Here is a 26,008-nt window from a genome sequence, read left to right on the forward strand (position 1 = left end):
TGCGTGCGTGTGTGTGCGTGCGTGTGTCTGGTGTGTGTGTGTGTGTGTGTGTGTGTGTGTGAGCGTCTACGGTGTGTGCGTGCGTGTGTCTGGTGTGTGTGTGCGTGCATGCATGTCTGGTGTGTGTGTGTGTGTGAGCGTCTACGGTGTGTGCGTGCGTGTGTCTGGTGTGTGTGTGTGTGTGTGTGTGTGTGTGTGTGTGAGCGTCTACGGTGTGTGCGTGCGTGTGTCTGGTGTGTGTGTGCGTGCATGCATGTCTGGTGTGTGTGTGTGTGTGTGTGTGTGTGTGTGAGCGTCTACGGTGTGTGCGTGCGTGTGTCTGGTGTGCGTGTGCGTGCATGCATGTCTGGTGTGTGTGTGTGTGTGTGTGTGAGAGCGTCTACGGTGTGTGCGTGCGTGTCTGGTGTGCGTGTGCGTGCATGCATGTCTGGTGTGTGTGTGTGTGTGTGTGTGTGTGTGCGTGAGCGTCTACGGTGTGTGCGTGCGTGTGTCTGGTGTGCGTGTGCGTGCATGCATGTCTGGTGTGTGTGTGTGTGTGTGTGTGTGTGTGTGTGTGTGTGTGTGAGAGCGTCTACGGTGTGTGCGTGCGTGTGTCTGGTGTGCGTGTGCGTGCATGCATGTCTGGTGTGTGGGTGTGTGTGTGAGCGTCTACAGTGTGTGCGTGTGTGTGTCTGCTGTGTGTGCGTATGTGCACACGTGTACAGTGTTTTCATGCGTGTGTTCTCTGTGTGCCTGTGTGCGTGCACGCACGTGTGTGTGTGTGGTGGGGGCATGTGCACGCACGCACATGTCCAGGAAGTGTGTGTGCATGGCCAGTGTGCGTGCATGTATCCAAAGTGCACATGTGTGTGTGTGTGCACGCGCGCACGTTTTCAGTGTGTGTGTCCTTGCACTTGTCTGATCTGTATGTGTGCGTGTGTATCTGGGGTGTGAATGTGTGCCCCTCAGAGGTTGTGTGTGTCTCTGGTGTGTGCGTGTGTGCGTGTGTGCCCCTCAGCATGTAAATGCGTGTGCCCCTTTGTGTGTGTATGTGTGTGTCCAGTGTGCGTGTGTGTGCGCACCTTCATGTGAGTGTTTGTACAGCGTATATGCGCACCTCAGCATGTCTGCCCCTCAGCGTGTGCGTGTGTGTCCGATGTGTGTGTGCGCATGTACACTCTGTGTTTGTATGCACATGTCCTCTGTGTGTGTGTGGGCGTGCCTCTCAGCGTATGTGTGTGTCTGGTGTGTGTGCGCCCCTAGCACATGTCCGGTGTATGTGTGCCCCTCAGTGTGTGTATGCCCAGCGTGTATGTGCCCCTTAGCATGTGTGTTTGTCAGGTATATGTGTGACCCTCAGCATGTGTGTGTACACCCGTTAGCATGTGTGTGTGCCCCTCAACATGTGCATGTGTGTCTGAGCGCCCCTCAGGGTATGTGTGTGTCTGGTGTGTGTGCACGCATCAGCATCTGTGTGTGTCCAGTGTTTGTGCATCCCTTATCATGTGTGTGTGTGTCCAGTGTGTGCACACCCTTCAGTATGCATGTGTGCGCGCCTCAGGCTGTATGTATGTGTGTGTCTGGTGTGTGCGCGCCCCTCAGCATGTGTGTGTCTGGTGTGTGCCCCTCAGTGTGTGCGCTCCTCAGTGTGTGTGTATGCACGTTCCAGTGTGTGTGTGTATGCCAGGGTGCTTACGGTGTGCGGAGACCAGAGCCCGCCAGGCTGGCCTGTACTGTCTCACTGTTTTCTTGTAGGCCCCCATCTGGCTATAGCAGGGGTGGTCAATAACTTTTGGCAGGGGACCACTTGATTTTGGAAAGTGGGCGAGGGCCACACTCTTCCATGATATTAATGGAGTTTATACAGCAGTGGTCCCCAACCATTTGAGGCTGCCAGGCGTCGGGGGCATAGCCGATCGCCTGCTGGGTGCCAGAGGGCGGGGACACTTGCACGCCTGGGGGTCCAGATCCAAGAATAAGGAAAGGAAGAAGGCAGTGGAGGGTGGGGAGAATAGGGAAAAAAGGAAGAAAAGGAGAAAAAAAGGAGGGACAGGAAGAAAAAAGAACAAAGCCATCAGGTGGCTCGCACACTATGGGTACGTCTAGACTACATGGCTCTGTCGCCAGAGGCATGTAGATTAGGCTACCAGACATAGGAAAATGAAGCGGCGATTTAAATTTAAATTTACATGGCTGCCGCGCTGAGCTGACGAACAGCAGATCAGCTGTTTGTCGGCTCAGCGCGATAGTCTGGACGCGCAGGTGGCGACATCAAAAGTATTTGTCGACCACCCATGTATACCTCATTCCAGGAGGCATACCTGGGTGGTCGACAAAGGGCTTTGATGTCGACACCTGCACGTCCAGACTATCGCGCTGAGCCGACAAACAGCTGATCTGCTGTTTGTCGGCTCAGCGCGGCAGCCATGTAAATTTAAATAACCCACATCCTCTGCCCCCCTCCTGAGCCCATACCCCTCCCAGACCTTGCACCCCAATCCCCTGCCACAGATCACAATCTCCTCCTGCCCTGGGTCACAACCCAAACCCCTGTATCCCCTGTCCCTTGCCCTCGGTCCCAACTGCCTCCTTCATGCAAACTCCCTCCCAGACCGCACAGGCCCTCCTGCACCCCAGTTCCTTCCCCCAAGCTCCCTTCTGCACCCAACCTCCATCCCACACCCCGCACCTCCTCCATTCATCTCCTGGAAGAGTGCGGCCCTCGACCACTTTCCAAAATTTCAGAGTGCCCCCTGTCAAAAATGATTGCCCACCCCGCTGTAACCTCACTTCCTTAAGTGGGATTACTCCCGATTTACAGGCACAGTAGGGATGTGTCTAAACTACATGGCTCCGTCGATGGAGCCATGTAGATTAGGCTGATCGGCAAAGGGAAATGAAGCCGCGATTTAAATAATCGCGGCTTCATTTAAATGGCTGCCGCGCTGAGCCGACAAACAGCTGATCAGCTGTTTGTCGGCTCAGTGTGCTAGTCTGGACACTCCCGCGCCGACCTGAAAGCCCTTTATCGACCTCCCTGTTATGCCTCGTAGGATGAGGTTTACCGGGGAGGTCGATAAAGGGCTTTCATGTCGGCAGGGGAGTGTCCAGACTGCCCCGATCTGCCGACAAACAGCTGATCGGCAGAGCGGGGCAGCCATTTAAATTTAAATGAAGCCGCGATTATTTAAATCGTGGCTTCATTTCCCTTTGCTGAACAAACAAATCTATATGGCTCCGTCGACGGAGCCATGTAGTCTAGACATACCCTAGGTTACTCCGAATTTACACCAGGCAAGTTAGAAGGAATGAAGCCCCAGTGGGTTATTCTGGATTTTCACCCAGGGGAGCAAAGGGGATTTGGCCCCAGTGGGTTGCTCCTGACACACTGGGGGAGGGCAGAGGGGAATCAGACGGGTAGTTTACCTAGGCTGGGTCTGTTTCCCTCTGAGTCAGCCCCTGCTTCCGAGAATTCTGGGGGAGGCAGGCAAGGTCTGTGTCTGAGAGAGAGCAGGCAGGAGCTCCTTTCTGCCTCCCCTTGCCCTGCAGCTCTGGGCGGGTGAGCTGGAATTATCCCGAGCTGAGTTTGCACAACCCCAGTGCTGTGTGCGGGGCTGTCGGTGCCGCAGACAGAGCAGGCACGCTGTGGGGGACGGGCAATGTACTGGGCTAGAGCCCAGATCAGTATCCTGGCTGGGTCAGACAGGCCCCTGGGCCCTTGCTCCACATCTCACGCAGGCAGGTTTCCCATTCTGCTCCTCCTGCCTGCTGGCTGCCTGCACTCGGCCTCTGCCTGGCCCCGCCACGCTTGGTAGGGCGGGGAAGGAGCTGCACCTCTTCCCCTCCTCTCTGAGTCACTGGCAGGCCTGAGCTAGGGTGAAGGGAGAGGCTGAGCTGCCAGCGGGGACTAGCTGATTGCACGTAGGGCGCTGGGAGAAACTCACCGGCCGCTGGATTTCCAAGCCAACGGCAGTGCCAAACCGTTTCCTTCTGGGATCCTGAGGCCGTGCAGGGCAGAGAAGCCACCAGGTAAGGCTGCTCTGCAGGTGAGGGTAATTCCTGCGCTCATCCGGCTGCAGGGGAATGAATGGATGGGAAACACCAGGGTCTCAGGCAGAGAAATTGGCTGGCCCGGCTGGTGGCAGCAGAGCACATGGTGCCTCCTTCCTATCCCCATTGCGGAGTACGAAGCTGGGAAGGAAAGGGGGAAATGAGCCTTCTTGCACTGTTTGCCACAAGCCGTTGGTATTGCAGGCCCTTCCCTTGCTGGAGAATGCAGCTTCAGCTTGTTGCTGATCACAGGCAGTACCCGTCTGGTTCCACCTCCTGAGCCTGGGGTTTCAGCCCAGCCCCTGTACTCACTACAGGATTATGGTCTCTGGGGTGGGGAATGAAATCTCTAGGGGTGGGTTATTCTACTTAATCCCTATGGCTCCAAATGTGCCAGCTCCAGCCCTGCCTGGCTGTCCGGTGTTGATGTCTGTGCTGGTGGCGGGGTGGGGGGAGGGTTGTGCTGTCTTCGGCTGGCAGAGCTGCCAGGGGATGTGGCTGCGTTGGATGGACCGGCTGGAAGATTCTCACTCCACGCCCCAGTGAGGCAGTGCCAGGAGACCTGTGCTATCAACAGGGAAATTCCAGGGCCCAGGAGAGGTTCAGAGACTACAAGTGTAAGCAGAACTGGCCTGCTATATGCCCCAGTGCCAAAACCTAATGGAGCTGCTCCTGCTGCGATGTGGGAAGCTCCAGAGATACCTCACTGGCCATGTGGCCTAGAGGCTAGAGCACTACACAGAGGCTCAGGAGATCTGTCTTCTTTCCCTGGCTCCAGAGGCCTGCTGTGATACCCAGGCAAGTCCTCATTACTCGGTGCCTCAGTTTCCACATCGTACAAGAGGGTTGATGACCCTGACCTGCTTTGTAAAGCGCTTTGAGATCTGCTGAGACAGAGCACTAGCTTCAGGGAGGTAGCCAAGTTAATCTGTAACTGGAAAAAGTTTAAAAACAATTAATAGTTTTGCAGCACCTTAAAGACTAACAGGTTGTGTCTAGACTGGCCAGTTTTTCCGGAAAATCAGCTGCTTTTCCGGAAAAACTTGCCAGCTGTCTACACTGGCCGCTTGAATTTCCGCAAAAGCACTGACGATCTCATGTAAGATCATCAGTGTTCTTGTGGAAATACTGTGCTGCTCCCGTTCAGACAAAAGTGTAGACAGCTCAGATTTGTTTTCCACAAAAAAGCCCCGAGTGCAAAAATGGCGATCGGGGCTTTTTTGCAGAAAAGCACGTCTAGATTGGCCACGGATGCTTTTCTTTTGCAGGCTCTGCAGAATACAGCTTATTTAAGCCTTATACTGCAGAACCCACATCTTGTAAGTGTGTAGATGCTGAGATTTACAGTATGTTGTTGGATTTTAGTGTGAGCAGGCAGACCACTGTTGCACACATTGGTGTGTGTTTGCCCCCAAATTCTGTGCTGTGTGGTGTCAAATGCAAGCTTATGCTCTGCTGACTCAGTATGATACTTGTATGATTTTTGTATCTAAAGTTAGGAATATGGGCCGTGCACTTGTATTTTCAATGTTCTCTATCTGGGAGACAGCAATGGGCCTCAGCCACCTGTCGTACCTCGGTACCTTCGGTGGTCTGACCTGTAAATTTAGGGACGTGATCATTCCCCTCTATTCTGCACTGGTGAGGCTATATCTGGAGAACTACATCCAGTTTTGGGGCTCCCATTACAGAAAGGATGTGGGCGCATTGGAAAGAGTCCAGTGGAGGGCAACAAAAATTATTAGAGGTCTGGAGCACATGACTTATGACGAGATGCTGAGCAATTGGGGCTTGTTCCCTCTGCAGAAGAGCAGAGTGAGGGGGGATTTGATAGCAGCTTTCAGCCACCTGAAGGGAGGTTCCAGAGAGGATGGAGAGAGGTTGTTCTCGGTGGTGACAGATGGCAGAACAAGGAGCAATGGTCTCAAGTTGCAGTGGGGAGAGGCCTCAGTTGGATATTAGGAAAAACTGTTTCACTGGGAGGGTGGTGAAGCACTGGAATCTCCATTCTTAGATGTTTTTAAAGACAGTCTCCACAAAGTCCTGGCTGGGTTGATTTAGTTGGGGTTGGTCCAGCTGTAAGCAGGAGTCTCTTACAACCCTAATCATCTATGACTATGAAAACATGTATTAGAATTGGAAAAGGTACAGAGATGGACAACAAACTGGTTGGGGGTGGACTAGTTGCCATATGAGGAGAGATTAAAGAGACTGACTTTTCACCTTGGAAAAGAGATGACTATGGGTATGTTTACACTGCAGAGTTTTTCCGGAATAACGGTGTCGTGGTTTGATTTGTTTTAGATCCAAGGGAAACCAGGACATGCCAGGGCTACTTAACTACTTTCTTATTTATTGCAAGCTTTAAGCAGTTACAGTTGTATAGTCATTGTTCTTAAGGCTTGTAGAACTTAAACAATTTAAACCTTAAATTCTATACATTCTAAAGCAATTAATACAGCACAAAGCAATGCAAAAGAATTACTAAAAGATCGACTATATGCACTAATAAAGCCTAATTCACATATACTTCACTCGTATGCTACCTACCGTGCCAGTCATAGGCTCCCAGTGCCAATGACGACCCTGTCTCCCAGCCTGGGAATCCCAGCTGGGAGGCGGGGTTGCGATCGCCGCTCTGGGCACCCCAGAATGGGGAACGGGGGCTTATTAACCCACGTTCCTTTTTTTTTTTTTTTTTTTGCTCGACCTAAAAAAACCGCATGTCCGGTATTTTTTTGGGAGACCATCTGACAACCCCACCTGTGGCTGTGCTCAGCCCTGGCGTGCATTCAAGCAAAACCAGAGAATGCTGTGGCTTTGCTGTTTTTCTTAGGGGGCAAGTTCTTCCCTTCTTCATGCCTGCCACGACTTCCCTTCCCTGCATGAGTGCCCCAATCACTGCCTTGCTCTTTGCCTCCTGGCTAGTCTTTCGCTTTGTTTCGCTTCCTTTGGGATGTTTGCTTAGGTGCCCTTACCCTCCCATGTGCCAGCAGTGGCCTGTCTGGGTGGGAACCAGGGTTGCTGCATTCTTGGCCTGAGGGAAGTCCCATGCCAGCTAGAGGGAACAGCTCTTGGGGATGTGTCTAAACTACATGGCTCTGTCGATGGAGCCATGTAGATTAGGCTGATCAGCAAAGGGAAATGAAGCAGGGCACTAGAGACAGGACAGATGGGCAGGGACTGGAGCAAAACATGCCTACACTGTCATGGGGCCATGAGGCTCCAGTTGTGTGGTTGTAGATCTGCCACATAGATGTTCAGGCTCAGAGACCCTCCCCCTTCCTGGGGTCCCAGAACTTGGTCTCCAGCCCGACCCTTGGGAGCCCATGTCAGCAGAGCTGGGACGTGGGTGTTCGCTGCAGTGTAGACGTACCTCAGCTACTGCTCAGGAGCATTCCATGCTCGGCACTAGCTCTGCTTCGGCAGGGTGGCCCGCAGCAGGGCACTAGAGCAGATCTGCAGGGACCCTGCAACCCAGAGCCAGCATTTTGCTTCCACCAAGTTGCAGGGCACCTGGGGACAGGTACAAGGGCCAGGATTTCCCAGCTGTGCGCCCCCAGGACACAGCTCTTCTGACAGGTGACTCTGGAGAATTGATGCCAGGGGCTGCAGCAGCCTCCCTAGTTGCCTGCTACCTGTGGGTACTGTTGAGCCTCTAGGGATGGAGACTCCACTACTTCCCTAGGAAACCCATCCCAGTGCTTCCCCACCCTCCTAGTGAAACATCCTTCACCCCCAGCTCCATCCGGACATGTACCTTAGCAGAAGATGACCTTCCTGGCTGGGGTCCTGGGAATGCACCATTTGTGTCAGCTTGAAGTCTGCTTTGCATGGGGCAGGCCGGGCAGCCCAAAGCTAACAGGGATGTGTGCTGTGGCGATGCAGCAGCGCCCCCGGCCTGGCTCAGCCCCACACTGGGCAGTGTACACACACCGCACAAAGGCAGTCTGTGTCAATGTCGCCAGCCCACCAGGCCCCCGCAGCCTGGGCAGGCAGAGACAAAGCCTTGTCAAGGCCGGGAGGAAGGTGGTTGTCAAACCACACAAGTTGTGGCCTGGCCCTGTTTGTAACTGTGACGGCGCGTTGGGGTCCCCCGTCTCCTGCACCCCGAAATGGCACAAACAGACTGCACCAGCCAGTGGAATTGAGGGTGGTTTATTGCTCCTCCAGCACAGCGCAGCACAGATGGAATCTGGTTACAGGAACTGGGCTAGGATGCCTCAGGCCCCCTTGAGATGGGGGAGACTGGGCCCCTAAACTCCAGACCCTTCTCCTAGGCTCTCCTCCATGCTCCCAGACAGCCAGCAACCAACTCACTAACTTCCAGCCCTGCCCCCCAGCCAGGGCAGCATTCCACCTTCCTTTGTTCCTCTCCATGGGGGGTGTCTGGCCACTGGTTTGCATAGTGACTCATCCAGTTTGGCTGGGTCCTGGTACCCACGGCAGCCAGTGGGGCCACCCCAGAGCCAGCAGCATAGAAACCAGCCAGGTACCCCCACTACGTCACACCCTGTTTGTAACTTCCCTTGAGAAACAGACTCGAGTGCAAGCTGCCCAGGCTCCATTCATGAGAGCAGAGTGAATCGATCCGGACAGGTCTGCAGGTGCGAGCTGAGCCAGCGCGTTTGGTGGCTTGTGGTTTCCACTTGAAGTGAGACAGACAGCGCGTGGCTTCTGCCCCCAGAATTGGGAGTGAAACTCAGTGGCTGAGATCCCAACACTATCTGAAACGGGGGTGGGAGGGGCTGTGATTGTAGACAGCGCTCCACTGGCAGACTCCCTAGCCGTTGCCCCACTGTGATCAGCTGGGTGGCAGCCCTTACGGAGGGCTACCACAGCAGGAGGCTGGCCCGGGGCCACACAGAGCGGCAGCACTTGAGCGCCCGCCACACAAAGGGAGCTGGGTGTAATGAGATGGCTGTAAAACGGACGCTTTGCCAGCTTGCGTTAGTCACCCCAGTGCAGGCTGAGTGTGCCCCAGGCACCCACAGTGATATAGATACGGGAGGGGGGGGGGGGGCGGGATCTGCTCCCCCTCCCCCACGCCCAGGGGAGCTGCCAGTTCCAGGATAAGCTCCAGACAGGAGCTCTGTCTGGGTGACTTTCAGGTTCTTGTGTAACAGACTGACTCAGCGGCTGGGGGTGGAGAGCCAGGTACAAGTCCCGGAAGGGGCTACCCCCAGCAGAACAGCAGCAGGGAGCAGACAGATAACTGGCACCCTGGCTCATGTAGGGAATTGTTCTGTGTGACTGGACGCCCGGCTCTGCCAGTCCCGGGGTGGGGCTCATCTGAGTCATCCCCCCCCCCCCCGAGCTCCGGGCATGGGACAGTGTCTCAGCAACTCCCAGTCCCGGGGCCCCCAGACACTGGGGCAGCATTGGGGAGCGCTGGCCATAGCCCCCTAGGCAGCCAGCAGTCTAATGAGCCAGGAACTTCAAAGAGCTGAGCCTGAGTTTTGCCTTGGGACAAAGCTGGTCTCTCCTTGCAGGGCACCTGAGACAGGTGAAGGTAACGACTGCTCCAGCATGCCTGCGCGGCGGCCTCACTCCGTGGGTGGGCACGGCGGTTGAAGGGTTCTCACTCAGTCCTGAGCCCGGCCCTGTGCTCGGGCCTGTACGTCCTAGCCCAGCGGCCAGAAAACCAACAGTCTCAAAGTCAAACAGTGGCATTGGCTGTGGTTCAGGGCGGGATCAGCAAACAAACAGTTTTCACAGCACAGGTGGGCAGCGGGAGACTGCCACTCAATATGGAGGTGGCGGGGGACACGGGCCCTCCCAACTCCACCATGTCCCGGCCCAGGGCCCTAGCAGTGGCAGCCTTGGCGTCCACGGGGGTCAGCAGGTAATCGGCTCCGAAACACACTGACACACCTTACAGGGTGATCAGGTCCCCCTGACCATCCTCCGCTCCCCCTGGGCCTCTTCCGGACTCCCCCTCAGTCTGTACCTGGCTCCCAGGCAGCTCCCAGGGTCTGTCTAGTCCAAGTTTAGGCGTAGGGAGAAAAGGGTCTCCTCCTCAAGGTCTAGGCACCCGGGCCAATCATCTGCTTCAGCCAGCTCCTCCAGGTAGACATCTGCTCCTTCCAACAGCTGGCCCCTTACTGAGCATCTGGGCTCAGCTTTTATACTTCCCGCCCCTCCCCCAGGCCTCTGTGGACTTAAAGGGGCAGGCGCCGTCTCAGCCCACCCAGGATCAGGGGCGGGGTTCTTCCTCCTCCGGCTCAGTGAGCGGCCAACCCTGCAAAGCCGCTATATACGACACCAGGAGGAGGATGCTGGACGAGGGGATGCTCTGCAACGGTGGGACCTATTTCCGTTCCTCCCTAGTGTCACGTATCCAGGCAGAGTTCCTCTGGGTGACGTCCACTGGCTCCCTGGACAGCTTCGGGGGGCAGTGGGTGCTGTCCGGGGTTCTCTGTGCGGTGTCCCCATCCGACTCCCTCATTTTGAACCTTTGACCTGCACCCCCGACCGTGTTTTTCATTATTTGTCCCCCGGAATCAGTTCATCCCTAGGTCCAGTTATCCCTCCTGCAAGGCTTTTAGAAGTGGGTGGTCCTCACTCTGTGGGTGTGTCCCTGCGACGGCCTCACTGTGTCTGTGCGACGGCCTCACTCTGTGGGTGTGTCTGTGCGATGGCCTCACTGTGTCCGTGCGGTGGGAGGGGAATAATGACTTCTCTGGATCTGCTGGCAATGCTCCTCTTAATGCACCCTAATATGCCATTAGCCTTCTTGGCTACAAGGGCACACTGTTGACTCATATCCAGCTTCTCATCCACTGTAATCCCCAGGTCCTTTTCTGCAGAACTGCTGCTTAGCCATTCGGTCCCCAGCCTGTAACAATGCTTGGGATTCTTCCGTCCCAAGTGCAGGACTCTACACTTATCCTTATTGAACCTCATCATATTTCTTTTGGCCCAATCCTCCAATCTGTCTAAGTCACTAGGGGTATGTCTACACTACCCCGCTAGTCGAACTAGGAGGGTAATGTAGGCATACCGCACTTGCAAATGAAGCCCGGGATTTGAATTTCCAGGGCTTCATTTGCATAAGCGGGGCGCTGCCATTTTTAAAACCCCTCTGGTTCGAACCCCGTGCCTACACGGGGCACGAACTAGGTAGTTCGAACTAGGCTTCCTAGTTCGAACTATCGTTACTCCTCGTGAAACCCAGAGGGGTTTTAAAAATGGCGGCTCCCCGCTTATGCAAATGAAGCCCTGGAAATTCAAATCCCGGGCTTCATTTGCAATTGGGTATGCCTACATTACCCTGCTAGTTCGAACTAGCGGGGTAGTGTAGACATACCCTATGACTGAGGCCTTCATAACCTGAGCCCAGGATGGGGTGTGGCCAGATGACACCTTTTCCTTGGGAAAGAGAACAAAAGGTGGGCCACCTCATCAGCTTCGCATTGGCCCCCAACCCTGACTCCTGCATCCCCACCTCCCCATCCCCTGCCCCGAACTCCTCCTCATACCCCAACCTTGATTCCTACACCCCCTCTTCACCCCCTGAGCCTCCTACCCTGAGCTCCTCCTCACCCTCAAGCTCCTGCCCTGACTCCTGATATGCCCCTCCCCCCATCTGCCCCTGTCCTGAGCCATCCCACCCTATCTTTAAATTTCTTACAGGTATTGTATTGTATGACAGTACCTGTAAGAAATGTGAGCTACTTTCACCCCTGGTTGATAGAGAGACAGTGCAGAACAGCCCAGTAACCAGAAGCAGTCAATATAATCCACCTTGGGGAGAGGGGCTCAGACCCAAGGCGCCTGACCCCCTCCTGCACTCTAGTCACCCAAGATTAATCCACCAACCTAGCACATCTGGTTCAAATCCTCCAGCCATCCCAGCCTACCCTTTGCTCCCCTTCCCGGGCAAAAGGTGTCAGCTGGCTGCACTCTCCTCTAGGCTCAGATTACAAAGGTCTCAGCACCAGTGGCTGAGGCTTTCGTAACCTTAGCCCAAAAGGGGTCAGCCAGCTGACACCTTTTGCCTGGGAAGGAGAGCAAAGGGCAGGCTGCGATGGCTGGAGGATTTGAACCAGATGTGCTAAGTCGATGGGTTAATCTTGGGTTGCTGGGCTGCAGGAGGGGGTCAGGAGCCTTGGGTCTGAGCCCTTCTCCCCAAGATGGATTGTACTGACTGCTTCTGGTTACTGGGCTGACAAGTCTGTTCTATGGCATGTCCCTGAGCAACACATCTCTGCATGTGTGTGTCTTTGTGATGATCTTACACAACCACGTGCGAAGCACTTTTGAGTTTTTGTCTTTTGTTTAACCAGTTCCCACACAAGAACTCACATTCCCAGGAACCCCTCCCTGTCCCTGTTCCCTGGGCTGCCGCCACCCATGGAGAGCAAAGAGGATGCCAGCCACAGAGACAGTGGGATCATGATGCAATCAGGTGGGTGAATGCCAGGGGAAGTGCAGCTACTGGACTGTGTGCCCTCCCTCTGCATCCGTCTGGTGTTGGGATGTGAGCCCTGAAGGCTTCAAGATCAGGCCCTGGTCCAGGACCTTAGTTCTGTCAGGGGCTGGTGCCAGATATGTCAGAAGAAGCTTCCGAACCCCAGGCAGCTCAGGAAAGTCTGCAGCAGGCAGGAGGCTGTTGGTTCTGATGTGCTGAGCTCGCCACGAAGTCCCGCCCCAGGCAGGGTGTTGAGCCATAGGACATTCTGGGCTGAAAAGTGTAGCCTGGTGCAAAGGGGAGACGTCGGTCTGTGCTGCCTCTCGGGAAGAGGAGCATTCCATTTGCAAGCAGCCCCGAGGAGCCGGCTCAGCCCCATCACTGTCTGTTGCAGCAGTGGTTTCACGAGGCTATGTCTAGACTGCTGCTTTGTTGGGGGGAAAGGGACGCAAATTGCCCTTTGCAATTTGCGTACCTTTTTCCAATTGTTCTTCGGAATAGGCTTTTCTGAAATTTGGCCTGTCTACAGGATGAAGTTTAATCAACAGGATGAAGTTTAATAAGGACAAAAGCAAAGTGCTCCACTTAGGAAGGACCAATCAGTTTCACACATAGGCTGTGTCTAGATTGGCCAGTTTTTCCAGAAAATCAGCCGCTTTTCTGGAAAAACTTGCCAGCTGTCTACACTGGCCGCTTGAATTTCCAGAAAAGCACTGACTTCCTACTGTCTGAAATCAGTGCTTCTTGCGGAAATACTATGCTGCTCCCGTTCGGGCAAAAGTATAGCCCTGAATCTCCCCATTGTCTGCTTGAAATGGGACCCCTGGTCTTGTGTCCTGCAGGCCTGGACAGCCCCATGCCGCCACTGAAGGACCGGAGCCGGGCAGCATACCAGCAGCAGCAAGAGCTGGAGGCACAACTGGAGGCCTGTCTGGCGGAGCTGAGAAACCTCTGCCTGCGTGAAGCGGTGAGGGGGCAGAACTTGTCCGGGGACACGGGCCTGTCTTGTGGGCTGGGCTGGCAGTGGGGGGGCTTTAGGAAGATCGTTCGGCCTCCTCTCATTCGGAGAAGAACTGGCAGTTTTCCTGGAACTCTGGAATTCTTGCACGTCGTCCTAGGGGCTAACCAGTCAGCCCAAAGCCACGACTTCTATCCTGGGCCTCAACTGCCCCCGGTGCCCTGTGCGTATTTACTGGAGTGCCTGCTGCTTCGGGGCCTGCCCCCGGTGCCCTGTGCGTATTTACTGGAGTGCCTGCTGCTTCGGGGCCTGCCCCCGGTGCCCTGTGCGTATTTACTGGAGTGCCTGCTGCTTCGGGGCCTGCCCCCGGTGCCCTGTGCGTATTTACTGGAGTGCCTGCTGCTTCGGGGCCTGCCCCCGGTGCCCTGTGCGTATTTACTGGAGTGCCTGCTGCTTCGGGGCCTGCCCCCGGTGCCCTGTGCGTATTTACTGGAGTGCCTGCTGCTTCGGGGCCTGCCCCCAGTGCCTTGTGCGTATTTACTGGAGTGCCTGCTGCTTCGGGGCCTGCCCCCAGTGCCCTGTGCGTATTTACTGGAGTGCCTGCTGCTTCGGGGCCTGTCCCCAGTGCCATATGCACATTTATTGGAGTGACCATTGCTCCAGGGCCTGCTTCCAGTGCCACATGCATAATGGCTGGAGTGTCTGCTGCTTGGGGCCTTAAACTCTGTTATAGTCCTAGCCTTCACAGCCTCCTCTGGCAAGGAGTTCCACAGGTTGACTATGCGCTGTGTGAAGAAGAACTTTCTTTTATTAGTTTTAAACCTGCTACCCATTAATTTCATCTGGTGTCCTCTAGTTCTTCTATTATGGGAACTAATAAATAACTTTTCTTTATCCGCCCTCTCCCAAAACAGACCCCTGCGGAACCTACTTGTTCTGCCCTTCCAGCATGACTGTGAACCATTAATAACTACTCTCTGAGAACAGTTATCCAGCTAGTTATGCATCCACCTTATCGTAGCCCCATCTAGGTTGTATTTCCCTTCTTTATTGATAAGAAGGTCATGTGAAACTGTATCAAATGCCTTACTAAATCTAGGTATAACATATCCACCAAGACTTGTTATCCTATCAAAGAAAGCTATCAGATTGGTTTGACATGAGTTGTCAGGCAGCCATCCCTGGTGGAGATGGTTCCCTACTGGTTTCAGACTGGCTGACGTCTCTTCCTGCCTTGCAGGAGTTCACGGGCAGGCTGCCACAGGAGTACCCTCTGAGGCAGGGGGACAAGGTGCCCCCGGTGCGGCGGCGGATTGGCACTGCATTCAGACTGGATGAGAAGACGATCGTCTCGCAAGGCCTGGTGAGGAGCCCGAGCCCTCTGCCTGGCCGTACAGAGGCATATGTGGGTCACAGCCACCCTGCCTGCTCACTCATGTGAGATGAGTTTGGAGGGACTCAGAATAGCTGCACAGGGCTCCCAGCTCCCCCACAGACCCCGGGGTGGGCTCCAGCCCACGTGCTGCACGGCACACAAATTGCCCCTGGCTGGCGTTCTCAGTGCAGAGGCCCATCTGGGTGAGTGGGAGGCAGCACTGAGGGGAAGGACGCTCCCATGCCCTACCCACCTTGTAGATCAATAGAGGCCATCTGTCTGCAGGCTGCCCCACCCCACCAGCCCTGAAAATGCTCTGGGTGCAGGCTGCCTGGCCCAGCTGGCTAAGGGAGGTCAGCCTGCTCTGGGGGCTTGGAGGTGGCCTCATTTTTGTGAGGAAGCTCAGAGGGGCAGGTGCTTGAACTGGTCGGGGAGGGGAGAGGCTGTGGCTCCATTAAAGGGACAGAGTCCACTGATGCTTGCTTGGTGCAAGAGTTAACATTCCCAGCTCTCCACCTCCTGGTACGTCAGGCTCCTGAGCCATCCACACCCGGAGATGGGTGCTAAGGGGCAGGAGAGGCAAGGAGCGTGTTTCCTGCTGAGCCAGGAGGCTCTCAGCCGTTTTGGGAACTGCATCAGTGCCTCAGGAGAGACCAGTAAGCAGCAATCACCCTGCCCGTGCAGTGGCCCAGCTGTGGTCTCTCTCCTGCGCCTAAATCATTCTGGCACTCCTTGCTATGGCGAAAGGGCCCCTTTTAGAGGAAGTCTTGCCTAGCAGTCAGGGCACCAGCCTTGGACATAGTTCATATACCTGCTCTGCCTTGGACTCTCTCAGCGTCTCTGCCCTGGATTCTTAAAGTTTCATTGCCTGGGGGCTGGGCTCTGAGCCCCTTTGCCGTAGTGCCCTGGGTAGAGACGAGAGCAGTGCTGCCCTGGTCAGTGCTCAGGTAATGCTCCCACTGTGTCCTAATCAGCGCAGAGCAGAGCGAAAGAATGACTTCTTGTGTCTTGCTCACCACACTCCTGTTCATGCAGCCCAGAATCATGCTGGCTTTTTTTTGCCCCGGTGTCATACTATTGACTCATATTTAGCTACTGGTCCACTATGACCCCTGGATCCCTTTCTGACGTATCCTTCCTAGGCAGTCACTTCCCATTCTGTATGCGTGAAACTGATTGTTCCTTCCTAAGTGGAGCCCTTTGCATTTGTCCTTATTCAACTTCATCCTATTGACCTCAGACCATTTCTCCAGTTTGTCTAGGTCATTTTGAATTTCGATCCTATCTTCCAAAGCTCTTGCAACCCCTCCCAGCTTGGTATCATCTGCAAACTTAGCATTCTCTCTATACCAATATCTAAATTATTGATGAAGCTATAGAACAGAACATAAGAACATAAGAACGGCCGTACTGGTCAGACCAAAGGTCCATCTAGCCCAGTAGCCTGTCTGCCGACAGTGGCCAGCACCAGGTGCCCCAGAAGGGGTGGACCGAAGACAATAATCAAGTGACTTGTCTCCTGCCATCCTCTCCAGCCTCTGACAAACAGAGGCCAGGGACACCATTTCTATCCCCTGGCTAATAGCCTTTTATGGACCTAACCTCCATGAAATTATCTAGCTTCTCTTTAAACTCTGTTATAGTCCTAGCCTTCACAGCCTCCTCTGGCAAGGAGTTCCACAGGTTGACTACGCGCTGTGTGAAGAAGAACTTTCTTTTATTAGTTTTAAACGTGCTACCCATTAATTTCATTTGGTGTCCTCTAGTTCTTCTATTATGGGAACTAATAAATAACTTTTCTTTATTCACCCTCTCCACACCGGTCCCAAAACAGACCCCTGCGGAACCTACTTGTTATGCCCTTCCAGCATGACTGTGAACCATTAATAACTACTCTCTGAGAACAGTTATCCAGCTAGTTATGCATCCACCTTATCGTAGCCCCATCTAGGTTGTATTTGCCTTCTTTATTGATAAAAAGGTCATGTGAAACTGTGTCAAATGCCTTACTAAAGTCTAGGTATAACATGTCCACCACTTCCCCCTTATCCACAAGACTTGTTATCCTATCAAAGAAAGCTATCAGATTGGTTTGACATGATTTGTTCTTTACAAATCCATGCTGGCTGTTACCTATCACCTTCTTTTCTTCCAGATGTTTGCAGATGAATTCCTTAATTATTTGTTCCATTATCTTTCCTGGCACAGAAGTTAAGCTGACTACTCTGTAATTTTCTGGGTTGTTCTTATTTCTCTTTTTATAGATGGGCCCTATATTTGCCCTTTTCGAGTCTTTTGGAATGTTTCTTGACTTCCATGACTTTTCAAAGATGCTAGCTAAAGGCTCAGTTACCTCCTTTATCAGTTCCTTGAGTATTTTAGGATGCATTTCATCAGGCCCTGGTGACTTGAAAACATTGAACTTTTCTAAGTAATTTTAAACTTATTCTTCTCCTATTTTAACTTACGAACCTAAGCCATTTCCATTATCATTCACTATATTAAGAATCCCTTCAGCATCAACCTTCTTGGTGAAAACTGAAAGGAAGACATTAAGCACCTCTGCCATTTCCAAATTTTCTGTTACTGTTTCTCCCTTGTCATTGAGCAATGAGCCTACCTTTCTTAGGACTTCCTCTTCCTTCCAATATATTTGTAGAATGTTTTCTTGTTACCTTTTATGTCTCTAGCTAGACCGAGCTCGTTTTGTGCCTTTATCTTTCTAATTTTGCCCCTACATACTTGTGTTATTTGCTTAGATTCATCCATTGTACTCGGACGTAGTTTCCACTTTTTGACTTTGACCTAATTTCCACTTTTTGATTATACGATTCCTTTTTTATTTTTAGATCATGTAAGAAGATCTCCTGGTTAAGCCAGGGTGGTACCCTGCCATACTTTCTATCTTTCCTATGCAGTGGAATAGTTTGCTCTTGGGCTCTTAATAAAAGTCCCCTTGAAAAACTGCCAACTGTCTTCAATTCTTTTTCCTCTTGGTCTTGGGTAGGGACCTTACCTACCAGCTCTCGTTTACTAAAATCTACCTTCCGGAAATCCATTGTCTTTATCTTGGTTTTGTCCCTTCTATCATTCCTTAGAAACATTTCTTAGGGTATGTCTACACTACCACCCTAGTTCGAACTAGGGTGGTAATGTAGTCAACCAGAGTTGCAAATGAAGCCCGAGGTGGAACGAGGTGTGCAGGTAGTTCGGAATAGGAAGCCTAATCCGAACTACCTAATCTGTGCCGCGTGTAGCCGTGGGCACAGAATCCGAACTAGCCGGCATTTAAAAATGCAATGGTGGCACCCGGCAACATGCAAATGAAGCCCGGGAAATTCAAACCCCGGGCTTCATTTGCAACTCCGGTTGACTACATTAACCACCCTAGTTCGAACTAGGGTAGTAGTGTAGACATACCCTTAGAGTTTAACCGACTAGCCGTTTACCTGTTCAACGGATCATTATTGATTAATAGTATCGGTTAAACTCAGCTGGCTCCCAGAGAGGTGGCTTCGCTGTAGCTTTATTCTGCAGAACCCACATGGGTAACCTCTAAGAATATTAGCAATGACACGGTTACCGTATTAAACAATTTTTAAAATTCCCGTTTGGAGGGGGGGAGGGTAGCTCCCCGTGCCACTCCATGGCCTGTATCCTCTTCCCACCTAGGACCCACTGAGCATACTGGAGAGAGACCTGGCCCTGCAGCTGCAGATCGCCGCGGCTACGCGTCACCTCTACCGGGAAGAGAATCTCAGCAAGCACATTAAGAAGCATCGGAAGAACCTGGTGCTGAAGGAGGAGAGGAAGCTGAAGGAGCTGGAGAGTGCTGTCAACGAGTGCCGCACGGTGGCTGCGCAGGAGCCCAGGCCAAGCAACACAGCCCCCAGTGGTGAGCTGTGCGTGCAGCCAGCGCTTGGCCCACCGCTCCCTCCCTGCCTGCTCAGTGCTAGTGAGAGTGGCCATGATCCCCGGCCACATCCCCACTGCTCTCCAGCGTGCCCGACTCCCAGGAGCAAAGGGCCCTGCTTGGAGCTCGGTGTGGCTGGGCCTATATGATGATTTGTCCTGCCCTGATGCCTGGCATGTTGGCTGGGAGTAGGTGCTGAGACACTGATCTCCTTGGTGGAGCTGTACAGGGAACAGCAAGCCTGCCCTGACCCCCCAGAAGGGGCATGAGCTGTGGGCTGCTGCTACCGCTTCATGCCCAGGTGGGATCTCAGGTAGCCCCAAGATCTCCAGTTGGGTGGGGGCAATCGAATGGGCCAGCTCTGCAGTTGTTCACTAACAGCTGTTCTTGAGGGGAGCACTAGGCTCCGCTGCCCCTTGGAGGCATGAGCATGGAGGCGTGCTCTCCCTGACTCCCCTGATGATGAAGTTAAACTCTTGAGCAGGAGTGGAAGCTACATTATCTCCCCAAAGAACAGCTGGTGGCTATGTCACTTTCCTGGGCCTCCTGCTGCACTTCCTAGAGGTAGTCTGTTCTTCCAGCTAAAAGCACAGGGCTTCAGTTCCCCTCTGCAGTGCCTGGGAGCGGAATCCACCAGGTGCAGTTACTCCTGAGTGATGCCAGTGTGAGTGAGAGGAGAACCATGCCTGCGTGGTCATCCCTGGCAGCACCCTTAGGGTGTGTCTAGACGGCACCTTTCTGTCGGAATAAGCTACGTCATTTGCACAAGGCACATTGCATGGTTTATTCCGAGTCTAAGTCGAAAGAGCTTTATTTGAAATTAGGAGCCAAATTTCAAACTAAGCTTTTAAAGACATGGCGTTGCTATTTCGGAATACTTCCGGTATCCCAAAATAGCAACACAGTCTAGATCAGTGGTCCCCAAACTTTTGGGGCTGCCGGGCGCCCAGGGGCGGGGCCGCTCACATGCCGCGCATCCGGGGGCGGGGGCCACGCATGTGCCACGCACCCAGGGCAAGGGCTGCCCATGCATCACGCGCCCAGGGCCGGCACCATGCATGCGCCACGTGCCAGGGGCAGGGCCGGCCCAGATCAGTCAGCAGGCGCACATAAATGCCCCAGCAGGCACCATGGCGCCCACGGGCACCGCATTGGGGACCACTGGTCTAGACATACCCTGAGTGGCCTACCCTCTCCAGTTTCTCCCAGTGAGAAACTGACCCAAGAAGGAAAGTGAAGCAAACAGCTGCTGTCTCCACTGTACACTCCTGTCTGCCCCCCGCCCCAAGTTCCTGGTGCCTTCTCCCACCCAAGGGCTGTCGTGGGTAGGGCAGGGAGGGTCTGCACAAATCAATTTGAGCCCAGCAAAGCCATTAGTAGAGCCAATTTAGATTCAGCGAATCTCCTGTTCAGAAAAACATAGGGCAAAGTTTCAAAATTGTTGAAGTGTTTTATTTTTAGATTTTCCAAATGAAAAATTCTGTTTTTCTGACTCCAAAAGACTTTTGGTTTCAACATGTAAGCTCATTAGACAAAACAAACAGTAAAAAAGAGAAGCAAGTGGAAACCGAAAGAAAATGTTTCACAATAACCACTGAAAACCACCTCGAAAATGAAAACACAATGTATTAAGTTGCCCAAACCAAAACGGTTTGTAGTTTTTGGTCGCCTAATGTTTTCAAGAGTTTGACTTCTTGTCCCAATTCAAAATGGGAAAAATTTCAAACTCTTGAAAGTGTTCGAGGGAGAAGAAACCATGTTGCCCACAGCTCTAGCTGGGAGCAGTGCAAAGGCGAACAGAACAGTTCTTTTGAGCCATTAACTGAAGCAATCTAGCAGGCCTGAAGCGGAGAGGGGAGCTCTGGGAGAAGTTCCAGTGGAGCCAGGATCTGTCCAACATCTGGCAGCAACAGTGAGCAGACAGCTAGGACTGACTGTCCCGTAGAAAGCTCAGGGGTTGGGCGGACTGTCCAACATTGGCTGGCTCAGTAGTTGCTGTCCTTTTAGTCCCCACCAAGTGGTCACCAGGAAGATCAGAGACATGTGTAATGCACAGCAAAGAGGGCACCAAGGCCCTTGTCCCACCAGGCCCTGAGGCAGCACAAGCAGGACAAGAGAAATGGAGCAAAGAGGCAATTAAAGAGCAGTCACTTCTGTGAGGGACTGATCGTGTGCTCAGGCATGGGACTGCATTCGGAAGCAGCATGCAGGCTGGAGGGTGCGGGAGAGAAGGACCACCAGACTTGGTGTGTGCAAAAGGTTCGGGATTGGAGCTCTCGCTCTGCTGCGTGGTGGCCGGGGCTGAGCGCTCTGTGCTGTGCTGTGTGCCCTGCCCCGCAGGGCTCACTCCTAACCATCATTTGCACTGACAGCTCCCTTGCAGAGGTGGGAACCCCAGCGCCATCATAACGTGTGGGCTCAGGACCACTGTGGGGATGGGCTCCAGGCCAGGGTGGTCAAAGTCCAGAGCTGGAGAAACGGTGACAGGTGGACACCTATTTCCTGTACCGCTTTCACCCCTCGCCTTGTTCTCTTTCAGAAGAAACCCAGGCTCCCAGTCATCCTGCTGCCCAGCAGCTCATGGTGCCGGACACGCCACACAGCTCCCTGGCCCTGCCCACCTGCTCTGCCCCTCCCCTGCAGCACACAGGGCTGCCACTCACACAGTGCGAAGGCCCCGAGCAGACCAGCCCCTGGATGGAAGCCAGCCTTGTCAGGCCTGAGACGCCCAAGAAGCACTCGGCAGAGCGGTGCCACATGCCGAGGTACAGAGCACGGACGGGTCAGCTCGGCTCCGCGACCTGCTGATCAGGGGCTGGGGGAATAGCCCCTCAGAGAAGGAATATGGTTATAAGAGGCGTAGAAAGAGCTTGAGCAAGAGAACCACATGGGGAAAGGCCTGGAAGGGTGCTCTTCCCTCTGGATCCCCCGACAGGAACAGCTGAGACTGGAAGCCAGAGCGTGGAACAGGGGTGGGCAATAACTTTTTGCCGGGGGCCACTTCAGAAAGTTTTGAAGGAAGGGGCGGGGCATCGAGCAGAAGGGGCGGGGCCAAGATATTTTCAGGTTCCCCACCCCCAGACACGTCCTGGCCCAAGCAGTTGGGATCCGGAGCGCTGAACATGTGGCCTTATCTCCCTGTCCACTACAGTGACTCCTTCCCCAGCTTCCATTGCTCCCGAGGGTGCAGAACAGGAGACAGGGCTGCCAGATGGTTTAACCAAAAATACCGAACTCCCCCCCCCCCCAAAAAAAAAAAACCCACCAGGAAAAAAAGTCTGTTGAGGAAAACAAAAATAAAAAAATAAAAAATCAGCACGGCCCCTTCAAGAAGAGGCTTTTTTGCCGCTGGCCGTTTTGTTTTTCTGCTGCAGCCACAAAACAAGCCTCTGCGGAAGCAAGTAAGCGGTGGGGGTGGGGGGGCGTCCGGGGGGCCCGGCGGAGGTCCGGGGGCTGGGCCTGGTTGATGAGTGTGTCGTAGGGTTGCCAGGTGTCCGGTATTTTCGCCTCCTGGCAGGGGAAAAAAAATCAGGAAATACCGGACATTTTAGGTGTCTGGTATTTTCTGAATGTTTTTACCCGACAGGAAGTGAAAATACCGGACTGTATGGGTCAATACCAGACACCTGGCAACCCTAGCAGGAGACCGTCTTCCTCTTCCACTTTTCCTCACCCCTCTGCCCCGCTATCCCTTTCCTCCCCATGTCACCAGCAGCTGAAGGCGAACCGAGACCCTCCTTCTCTTTCGGGAGCTGCAGGATGAAGCATGATGATGGGTGTGCACTAGGGCTCTGTGGGTCCCTTGCAGTGGGCACAGAGAGTTCCTGTCCGGGTGGAGCCATGCAGATGCTGCAGTGTGCGCGTGGGGTGGGGGAGAATGACAGATGTCACACATTGGTCTCTTTACTGGGCTTCTCCTCTGCAGCCCAGCCATGCCAGCACGTGCCCAGAGGACAGCTGAGACATCTCCCTACCGTTTCATCCCCATCGAGACCTTGACCTTGTGGAGGCAGGCTGGCTCCAGTGGGCCGCAGATCCCAGAGAGGCCAGCAAGGAGAAGGCAGTCCCAGTCCGTGAGGTACTGGCCAGCAAGAGGCTGCCTGGGGGTGCACAAGCTGGTAGCACTGGCTCATAGGGGTCAGATATGACGCTGAACTGGGAAAACTGGTCTCTGTTCCTATCTCTATCACTGTCCTATTGACAGACCTGAGGCATGTAACTTCCTTGCCCCGTGCCTCAGTTTCCCCTTCCACCCATTCTCTTTGGGGCAGGGGCTCTTTCTGTGCAACACGGGTGATGGGGAAACTGGTCTCTGTTCCTATCTCTATCACTGTCCTATTGACAGACCTGAGGCATGTAACTTCCTTGCCCCGTGCCTCAGTTTCCCCTTCCACCCATTCTCTTTGGGGCAGGGGCTCTTTCTGTGCAACACGGGTGATGGGGGAGGGGGGATTGAGCCCTCCAGGCACCGGAACAGTAATGAGTGTAGGATAAATACAATCTGTGAGTGGCAAAGGCTGGAGACGGAGAGACTGGGCCCCAGAGGCAAGACAAATGAGAGGAGATGGGAGAGCAGCCAGGGAGAGACCCTGGGCCTAGCCTCAGAGTTTCTGCTTATGGGGAACTTCTGATTCTGGTGCTACTGACCTGTCTCCCCTTGAGTGCAAAGCAGGGATATGAAACTTAAAGGGCTTGTCCACGCTGCGCTGCCTTCATTCTAGAACCAGCTCCTACCATAGCACTGACACTGACAGTCTGCGCGCCTGCCACACAAACCTACTGGCAACAATCAAGTCTCTTGTGGGCTTCATGGGGCCTCAGATGCTGCTCCGTTCTCACGATCAAAACTCTGTTGGGGCATAGATCTGCTTAGACATTATGAATATCCCTATTACTGTTGCTTAGGTGGGGTATGAAGGTGGAAGGGGGGATGATGTTAGGACCCTGTTCTCTCTAAACTGAGTGCTTGGGCGACCACCAAAGAGAGATTTAAATGCCACCCAGCTGACTGGGAGAGCACCCACAGCCAGCAGCAGCTGGTAGCAAGTGTTTCTATTGGCGGTACATAGCCACAAATGGCTCAGTGCACATAACAAAATTTATGCTACGCATTGATGGAAAAAATGAGAGGGAACATTGGATGGGATTTGCACTGTGGAAGGGGGGGTCAGCTAAGAGGGCAGCTTAAGGGATGGGAAGAGTTAGAAGGGGGGTGGAGCTAAGGGAGTGGGCAGAGCTGAGGGGTGGGCAGAGTTAAGGGTGTTTGAAAGAGTTTGGGATGTACTGTGAAGAGTGCTGGTGTGTCTGTATATTCCCCGCTTGTACACAGTGCTTTGGGTTTCCGAGAGCATCCTCACGGCCTGTGTCAGGAGATTCCTTTGCTTGCTCCTGGTGCTAGACTATCACTAAATGCCTTCCATCTGCCCCCAGGGTGGATGTGTCCCGGGACCAAGTGGAGCCGCGTGGAAGGAGTATGCTTCCAAGACGATGCCCCACCTACTACAAAGTCAGTGTCTCCATCCCCACCTACAGCTTCCCTCCATCCAAGCCCAACCTGGCCTCTAACTCCATCTACCATTCCAGTTCCAAGGACAGCCGCTCAGACATCTCCAGCATCACAAATGCTCCATCGCATGGCAGCAGAAGCCCTGACATTGCTTTCCTGAGGCCGGTACCACTGCTGTCCCTGAAGCAACCCTTGCCGGGCTGCAGGAGCCAGCATGCCGCAGGGCCTGAGGCAGCATACTATTACCACCCCCCCCAGAAGGGGCTGCTGCCTCCCAGTTGCTTCCCAGCTGTGGAATACATGTCTGGGAGGGAGTTCTGCCAGGGCTACCCCTCCCTGTGGGCTGGCAGCTCAGCTCCAGCCCCCTATGAGCAGGAGAAGGTGCAGCTGTACTGCCAGGGGTGGGGCCCAGCCCAAAGCAAGATCATGTGCACCCCGTCCCTCAAGGACCATGCCCTAGGCAGTGGCAGGCCCCTCTCCAAATTGTCCGTGTCAGAGGAGCTGAAGTTGTGGCATGAGCGGACCAAACTGCGGAACGTGCGACCCCACTCGCTGGAAAGGGAGAGGGCTTTCCACACGCGGAACATGCTGTGACAGGTTGGGGACACAGAACACCCCTGGGGAGGGGGAGTCCCGGAGTGCTGTCATAACCCCTGACACTCGCCTTCCTGCTCTCTGTGGCGTCTCACTGCCTCGTCCTGCTGGGCCAGTTCCCTGGTCTCCCCCAGGCAAGGCCTCAAGCTGAGATCAATGCCCTGCCCCAAGAAGCGGTACAGACACTGAGCCTCTTCGGGGCCAAGGAAAATGCAGTTTTGGGCCCAGCTTCCTGGGATACCATTCCCCAAATGGGAGCAGCACCCCAAATGAATTATTTAGGTAAGCCCCCTTTAGCAATGAAAGGAGGAGGGACACACTGATTGCTCCCCCAGGTAACAATTATTTGTACTGGGTTTGACAGTAAATAAAAGGGATTTTATTAAGTACAAGCAGTAGGATGTAAGTAGTAATAAGTGAGAACAGACAGAGCAAAGTAGATTACAAACTTAAAATAACAGGGAACACGAACACTAAAACCTCAGTACAAACGTATTACAAGCTCACCCTAAAACTGTTCCTGTTCCAGCTAAGCCTTCCAACCAGGGAAGTTCCTCCCCCTGGGGTCTTTGGATCCCTTTCTTGGGAATGCCCCAGCCAAAGACAAAGAAACGTCTGAGCGTCCTCTTGTTTTATGGATTCCCTTTTACATGAGGAAGTCACCTGGCCAGTCCCTACAAGTTAGGGTGGTTATGTGACCAACCACTGCTGAGATTTAAAGGCCAAAGGAGATTGTTCACAGCTGGTCATCTAGACATTGAGAGTAACATCCGTGATGGGGTTTCCTTTGCACAGTTAAAACCATACAGCATTCCATACTCCATATATCTAACTTTACACACAAGAATGATCCACCCACGAAAATCGATACACAGACCCAGCGGATTAAGACATTAAGATTGATAGGTTACATGAGACCACTTGCCCCAAGCATCTTTGAGTTATGTATATTCGTGTCCATAAGTCCATTTCATAAAGTGTGTGTGTGGGGGGGAGGCTGTCACACACACCAGGCAGGGAGCCATCCACCTCGTGCGCCACTGGGCAGGGAGTGAGAGCCAGCGCAGGAGATGCTGATGCTACCAGGGAAGTATTAGGGGGCGGGAACCACTGCTCACGCCTCCTCGCTGCACTCCCCCCTCCCCGCTCTAGCTCTCTCCCCTCAAACGCAGCGCCCCGCCGGCCCGTAGCTCCCTTGGCCCCTCTCCTGCCTCGCCTCG

The 26,008-nt window shown here is 53.7% G+C and overlaps 1 protein-coding gene across 2 annotated transcripts; it reads left to right on the top strand.

Moving 5' to 3' along the window:
• Positions 1 to 3,220: 3,220 nt before the first annotated feature.
• On the top strand, positions 3,221 to 25,847 carry INAVA (innate immunity activator). 2 transcript variants are annotated; one of them, XM_075910236.2, is made up of 8 exons: positions 3,222 to 4,008; positions 12,318 to 12,439; positions 13,285 to 13,409; positions 14,641 to 14,763; positions 18,448 to 18,670; positions 21,228 to 21,453; positions 22,614 to 22,766; positions 24,119 to 25,846. In XM_075910236.2, the coding sequence occupies exons 2-8, from the start codon at positions 12,385 to 12,387 to the stop codon at positions 24,786 to 24,788; spliced, it is 1,575 nt and encodes a 524-aa protein (XP_075766351.2). In that variant the 5' UTR covers positions 3,222 to 4,008; positions 12,318 to 12,384; the 3' UTR covers positions 24,789 to 25,846. The 2 variants fall into 2 exon arrangements, with proteins under 2 accessions (XP_075766352.2, XP_075766351.2); XM_075910237.2 differs by lacking the exon at positions 12,318 to 12,439 and having other exon boundaries at positions 3,221 to 4,008; positions 24,119 to 25,847.
• The last annotated feature ends 161 nt before the right edge of the window (positions 25,848 to 26,008 follow it).

This window comes from Pelodiscus sinensis, chromosome 27, assembly GCF_052426305.1.
Source record: "Pelodiscus sinensis isolate ZL-2025 chromosome 27, ASM5242630v1, whole genome shotgun sequence".
Lineage (NCBI taxonomy): Eukaryota > Metazoa > Chordata > Testudines > Trionychidae > Pelodiscus > Pelodiscus sinensis.

Excerpts from the sequence above, each read along its gene's own strand:
- INAVA (XM_075910236.2), top strand. The coding sequence starts at position 12,385 with ATGGAGAGCAAAGAGGATGCCAGCCACAGAGACAGTGGGATCATGATG. Across the intron at positions 13,410-14,640 it reads ACCTCTGCCTGCGTGAAGCG|GAGTTCACGGGCAGGCTGCC; the intron begins GTGAGGGGGCAG and ends CCTGCCTTGCAG. Across the intron at positions 21,454-22,613 it reads GAGCGGTGCCACATGCCGAG|CCCAGCCATGCCAGCACGTG; the intron begins GTACAGAGCACG and ends TCTCCTCTGCAG.